The following is a 7,034-nucleotide window of genomic DNA, read 5'->3' on the forward strand; positions in this document are numbered from 1 at the left end:
ATAATTTTAATGGGAGGTTTATTTGAACAGTGAGAGACAGAATAACAACAAAACAGAAAAACGCATGTCAAAAATGTTATGAATTGATTTGCATTTTAATGGGGGAAATAAGTATTTGACCCCTCTCAATCAGAAAGATTTCTGGCTCACAGGTGTCTTTTATACAGGTAACGAGCTGAGATTAGGAGCACACTCTTAAAGGGAGTGCTCCTAATCTCGGTTTGTTATCTGTATAAAAGACACCTGTCCACAGAAGAAATCAATCAGATTCCAAACTCTCCACCATGGCCAAGACCGAAGAGCTCTCCAAGGATGTCAGGGACAAGATTGTAGACCTACACAAGGCTGGAATGGGCTACAAGACCATCGCCAAGCAGCTTGGTGAGAAGGTGACAACAGTTGGTGCGATTATTCGCAAATGGAAGAAACACAAAAGAACTGTCAATCTCCCTCGGCCTGGGGCTCCATGCAAGATCTCACCTCATGGATTCGCAATGATCATGAGAACGGTGAGGAATCCGTCCAGAACTACACGGGAGGATCTTGTCAATGATCTCAAGGTAGCTGGGACCATAGTCACCAAGAAAACAATTGGTAACACACTACGCCGTGAAGGACTGAAATCCTGCAGCGCCCTCAAGGTCCCCCTGCTCAAGAAAGCACATATACATGCCCGTCTGAAGTTTGCCAATGAACATCTGAATGATTCTGAGGACAACTGAGTGAAAGTGTTGTGGTCAGATGAGACCAAAATGGAGCTCTTTGGCATCAACTCAACTCGCTGTGTTTGGAGGAGGAATACTGCCTATGACCCAAGAACACCATCCCCACCGTCAAACATGGAGGTGGAAACATTATGCTTTGGGGGTGTTTTTCTGCTAAGGGGACAGGACAACTTCACTGCATCAAAGGGACGATGGACGGGGCTGTGTACCGTCAAATCTTGGGTGAGAACCTCCTTCCCTCAGCCAGGGCATTGAAAATGGGTCGTGGATGGGTATTCCAGCATGACAATGACCCAAAACACATGGCCAAGGCAACAAAGGAGTGGCTCAGGAAGAAGCGCATTAAGGTCCTGGAGTGGCCTAGCTAGTCTCCAGACCTTAATCCCATAGAAAATCTGTGGAGGGAGCTGAAGGTTCGAGTTGCCAAACGTCAGCCTCGAAACCTTAATGACTTGGAGAAGATCTGCAAAGAGGAGTCAGACAAAATCCCTCCTGAGATGTGTGCAAACCTGGTGGCCAACTACAAGAAACGTCTGAACTCTGATTGCCAACAAGGGTTTTGTCACCAAGTACTAAGTTACGTTTTGCAGAGGGGTCAAATACTTATTTTCCTCATTAAAATGGAAATCAATTTATAACATTTTTGACATGCGTTTTTCTGGATTTTTTTGTTATTCTGTCTCTCACTGTTCAAATAAACCTACCATTAAAATTACAGACTGATAATTTCTTTGTCAGTGGGCAAATGTACAAAATCAGCAGAGGATCAAATACTTTTTTCCCTCACTGTAGTAGAGGGTAACAGTATGTACCTACCTGTTCCTGAGAGTCATGTCTTTCAGTGATGGGTTCATAATATTTGGAGCTTAAACCATTCAAAAGATAGAGCCACATTTGTAGGAAGAGAACAGAAACTGCTCTGTTTATTACAACCTCATCTAGCAGCTACCGGAGGTTGCTGATGTAACCCCGGGTTTGATGAACCAAGCACAAATTTTCTCTCGCCACCCCATTTTCAAATCAGGCGACCCCTAGTTTGGAAAACCCTGTCCTAACGACTCGCATACACAAAAACATGACCCATCCAGCGAGCTGCAGACAGATGCTCCCCAGCCAGCCAGTTGGGGCATGTTGCAGCAGTTGATCACCCCAGAAGTTAAATGCTGTGGAGGAATTAAGTCTTAAAAACCTGAACTCCCCCAGGACACGCCACATGACCTACTCTGTTTCCCAGCAGCACTTTACATTGCTTTTCCCAGGTGTCCAGTATCGCTGACCATTATTAGTTTGACCAATGTGGCCTAGTGTCTTGTATTGCAAGACATGTGTTCAATAGTCTGTTTATCAATAATAATTATGAGCTCATAACTCATTACTTTAAACTGGAATATATTCTCCATTTCCTCACACCCATTTTAAAGGAAAAAAAAATGTAAACTTCATTTTCATCATCTCCAGCACCACCTCAACAAGATGTGGGAAAATGGCATGTTTCAAAGGTGTGTTACACTTCTGAAACCTGTATGAACCTGTGAACTCTGATTGCAGTAAGGTATATGAAATGTCTCTGACCTCCATGAAACATCAATATACGTCAGTGTGCTGACAGTGTGCTGATGATGTTCCTCTCTCTGTCGGTAGCTGGCTCCAGAGAACACCATCCTGTCCTTCCAGAGGGCTCTGCAGATGAACGTCAGTGGGCTGGAGGCTGACGTGGCCATCAGGTACACACACACCGAAAGAGACTCGCAGTGCAGCCAAACTAGATCAATGGGGAGCTGCAGGGAGAGACGGTGAGAAGTCGAGTCAGTTGTAAGCTAGTTGATTGAGGAGTACAGCCAAGTACAGGTCAGCCAGTGTCATAATGCTGGTCTGGGCTTCCTGTCTAGGATTCAGCCGCTTATTACCATTCAGTGAGCAACATCTGTTTTAGTAACAGTAGCAGCATCTGTTTTAGTAACAGTAGCGGCATCCGTTTTAGTAACAGTAGCGGCATCCGTTTTAGTAGCAGTAGCGGCATCCGTTTTAGTAGCAGTAGCGGCATCCGTTTTAGTAGCAGTAGCGGCATCCGTTTTAGTAGCAGTAGCGGCATCCGTTTTAGTAGCAGTAGCGGCATCCGTTTTAGTAGCAGTAGCGGCATCCGTTTTAGTAGCAGTAGCGGCATCCGTTTTAGTAGCAGTAGCGATTTGTGTAGCGGTGGCTTTTGGTAGCGGCGGCGGACGTTTTTTAGTAGGAGCGGCGGCAGTTTTGGTAGCGGCGGCCGTGACCGTTTTTAGGAGGGGGAGCGGCGTCCGTTTTTAGGAGGGGGAGCGGCGTCCGTTTTTAGGAGGGGGAGCGGCGTCCGTTTTTAGGAGGGGGAGCGGCGTCCGTTTTTAGGAGGGGGAGCGGCGTCCGTTTTTAGGAGGAATGGCGGCGGCCACGTGTGTTTCTGTCTATTTGCCTTTGTGTCAGTGAAAGCTCATTTAGTTTGTGTATACATTCCTCCACTCCCTAATTAAGATGAATGGGAGGTGGAGACGTGCGTGCTGATGACAGTTAGGCTGGGCTCTGGGCTGCTTTGAGCTCATGCTGGAGCTGACTAATGAAACCTGAACAGGGCCAGGCTCTATACAACCTCCTGACCAGAGATGCGTGTACACAGACACACACCCGAAGGGACATAGGTCATTCAGGCACTAATTGAACGTTTCAGTCACACTTTATGGTCACTGAAAACGATAATGAATGATAGACACAGGCTAAATTATGTTTTTAGTCCGATTTAGTTGCTTGCTTGGGATGTAATCTTACGAAAGCGTTGTGATTCTAGTTGTGAATTTGACTAACAATTTCAAGTGTAGGTAATGTGTTTTTGTTTTACAACCTGAGGTTAACTGAAAAGGTGGGGAAATGATTTGGCATTCAAAGTGAAGGTGAAGCTAGCAACATGAAAGTAGCTTTCATGTAATGTGAGTTTTGCCTCAAACAGCTCTAGTCTATTCCCTTCATGATTTGAAGGTTTTTGGCGCTTCCCTAGAGAGCATTCAGTATTTCTATTGTAAGAACTTCCACTTAGAATCACAAAATATCAGTGGATATAAACTTCTGAGAAATAAGATGATCATATGATGTTGAACAACACTGTACGGCACTGAATATACTAATGTATTGGTAGACCTGACTGTTTAAATCTTTCCTGTCCTAGCCTTGACGGGGTGCCATTTCTGATGCGAGACCGCACCTTGAGGAGGACTACAGATGTGGAGAAGGTGTTTCCTGACAGACAGCTGGACGATGCCTCCTCCTTTAACTGGACAGACTTACACAGCCTCAATGCCGGCCAGTGGTTCCTCAAGGTACCACAATGTTACTCACACTCCCGCTAAGGAGGAATTGTACTGTCACACCCCCGCTAGGTAGGAATGCTTCATTCACACCCCCGCTAGGTAGGAAAGCTTCATTCACACCCCCGCTAGGTAGGAAAGCTACATTCACACCCCCGCTAGGTAGGAAAGCTTCATTCACACCCCCGCTAGGTAGGAATGCTACATTCACACCCCCGCTAGGTAGGAAAGCTACATTCACACCCCCGCTAGGTAGGAAAGCTACATTCACACCCCCGCTAGGTAGGAAAGCTACATTCACACCCCCGCTAGGTAGGACAGCTACATTCACACCCCCGCTAGGTAGGACAGCTACATTCACACCCCCGCTAGGTAGGACAGCTACATTCACACCCCCGCTAGGTAGGAAAGCTTCATTCACACCCCCGCTAGGTAGGAAAGCTTCATTCACACCCCCGCTAGGTAGGAATGCTACATTCACACCCCCCGCTAGGTTGGAATGCTTCATTCACACCCCCGCTAGGTTGGAATGCTACATTCACACCCCCGCTAGGTAGGAATGCTACATTCACACCCCCGCTAGGTAGGAACGCTACATTCACACCCCCGCTCGGTAGGAATGGTCCTGTCACACCCCCGCTCGGTAGGAATGGTCCTGTCACACCCCCGCTCGGTAGGAATGGTCCTGTCACCCCCCCGCTCGGTAGGAATGGTCCTGTCACCCCCCCGCTCGGTAGGAATGGTCCTGTCACACCCCCGCTCGGGAGGAATGGTCCTGTCTGTCACACCCCCGCTCGGGAGGAATGGTACCGTCTGTCACACCCCCGCTAGGGAGGAATGGTACCGTCTGTCACACCCCCGCTAGGGAGGACTGGTACCGTCTGTCACACCCCCGCTAGGGAGGACTGGTACCGTCTGTCACACCCCCGCTAGGGAGGACTGGTACCGTCTGTCACACCCCCGCTAGGGAGGAATGTTACTTTCTCACCCCCATTAGGGAGGAATGCTACTGTCACACCCCCGCTAGGGAGGAATGTCACTGTCTCACACCCCCGCTAGGAGGACTGGTATACTGTTATGCCATCCTTTTCTCTCTGAAGGTTTCTAACCAAATGTAAGTTTGCAGGACCTCACACCACCCTTTCTTTCACTTATTTCACTAGGCCTATATTTCTCCTTAATGCTTTGGGTCCATTTCATTGCCACTCGGCTGATAGGAAATCTCATTAATGAAGTGAAGAATATGCCTATATTTATCAATCAAACCCTGATCTCATCATAAAGTGATGTATTATTACGATTGCCATGTAAACCTAGAAAGGAATGGTACTGTCACACCCCTGCTAGGGGGGAATGGTACTGTCACACCCCCGCTAGGGGGAATGGTACTGTCACACCCCTGCTAGGAGGGAATGGTACTGTCACACCCCTTCTATGGAGGAATGATACTGTCACACCCCCGCTAGGGGGGAATGGTACTGTCACACCCCTTCTATGGAGGAATGGTACTGTCACACCCCCGCTAGGGGGGAATGGTACTGTCACACCCCCGCTAGGGGGAATGGTACTGTCACACCCCCGCTAGGGGGAATGGTACTGTCACACCCCCGCTAGGGGGAATGGTACTGTCACACCCCCGCTAGGGGGAATGGTACTGTCACACCCCCGCTATGGGGGAATGGTACTGTCACACCCCCGCTATGGGGGAATGGTACTGTCACACCCCCGCTAGGGGGGAATGGTACTGTCACACCCTCGTTAGGGGGGAATGGTACTGTCACACCCCTTCTATGGAGGAATGGTACTGTCACACCCCCGCTATGGAGGAATGGTACTGTCACACCCCGCTAGGGGGGAATGGTACTGTCACACCCCTTCTATGGAGGAATGGTACTGTCACACCCCCGCTATGGAGGAATGGTACTGTCACACCCCTTCTATGGAGGAATGGTACTGTCACACCCCCGCTAGGGTTAGGGAATCTCATTAATGAAGTGGAGAAATTGCCAATATTTATCAATCAAGATTTCTTCCCTGGATTGTGTTAAAATAAAATTGACCCAAACCCTGATCTCATCATAAAGTGATGTATTATTACGATTGCCATGTAAACCTAGAAATACACTAAATTGATTAGCTTGACTGTGAGTACCAGTGTGTGTTGTCCTCTAGGAAGACCCATTCTGGACGGTCCAGTCCATGGCTCAGAGGGAGGTGATGCTGGTGGGGAACCAGAGTGTGTGTAGTCTGGAGCAGCTGCTGAGGCTTGCCACCCTCCATAACCACACAGTGGTGTTCGACCTGCGCCGACCCCCGCACGGACACCCCTGCTACCACAGCTGGATAAACGATACCCTGGGGGTCATACTCCTGTCTGGGATTCCACAGCACCTGGTGAGACCGGCATCACACATAGTGTGATGGGGGGGGGGGGGTTGTAGTAGTGTACACGACTGAGATAGTGGTCCTTTGGTAGAGCAATGGCTTTTGTAATGCCAGGGTAGTGGGTTTGATTCCCGGGACCACCCATACTTAAAAAGGATTCACACATGATTGTAAGTCGCTTTGAATAAAAGCCTCAGCTAAATGGCTATTATTATTATTATTATTATTATTATTATTATTCGATAGTGGACAGAACCTTGTTAGGGCTCGGCCCCGGTCCCCTATGGAAATCAAGAGGAGGAAAACAACTCATAGTAGAGAGATGGAACTGTCAGCTTGAGGCTGACCTGAAGATTGCCTGTGACATCAATCAATGTCACAATCATTACTCTGTCATCTCTGATGTCACTAATTGCACATCTACATACATGTCCCATAACTAATCTGAGCTCTGTCTGTCTTTGTCTGTGTCGGCCGGTCTTTCTTTCTTCTCTCTTTCTCTCTTCTTTCTCTCTTTCTCTTTCTCTTTCTTTCTTTCTTCTTTCTCTCTTCTCTTCTTCTTTCTCTCTTTCTCTCTTTCTTTCTTTCTTTCTCTCTTTCT

The 7,034-nt window shown here is 48.0% G+C and overlaps 1 protein-coding gene across 2 annotated transcripts in view; it reads left to right on the forward strand.

Annotated features, from left to right (window-relative positions):
• LOC109905839 (glycerophosphodiester phosphodiesterase domain-containing protein 5-like) overlaps positions 1 to 7,034 on the forward strand; it is a 78,822-nt gene that overhangs the window by 67,411 nt on the left and 4,377 nt on the right. For both annotated transcript variants that reach the window (XM_031791059.1, XM_031791060.1), the window contains exons 9-11: positions 2,367 to 2,449; positions 3,910 to 4,060; positions 6,221 to 6,442. In XM_031791059.1, coding sequence (XP_031646919.1) covers positions 2,367 to 2,449; positions 3,910 to 4,060; positions 6,221 to 6,442 — 456 coding nt within the window. The remainder of the gene's footprint in view (positions 1 to 2,366; positions 2,450 to 3,909; positions 4,061 to 6,220; positions 6,443 to 7,034) is intronic.

This window comes from Oncorhynchus kisutch, linkage group LG15, assembly GCF_002021735.2.
Source record: "Oncorhynchus kisutch isolate 150728-3 linkage group LG15, Okis_V2, whole genome shotgun sequence".
NCBI lineage: Eukaryota > Metazoa > Chordata > Actinopteri > Salmoniformes > Salmonidae > Oncorhynchus > Oncorhynchus kisutch.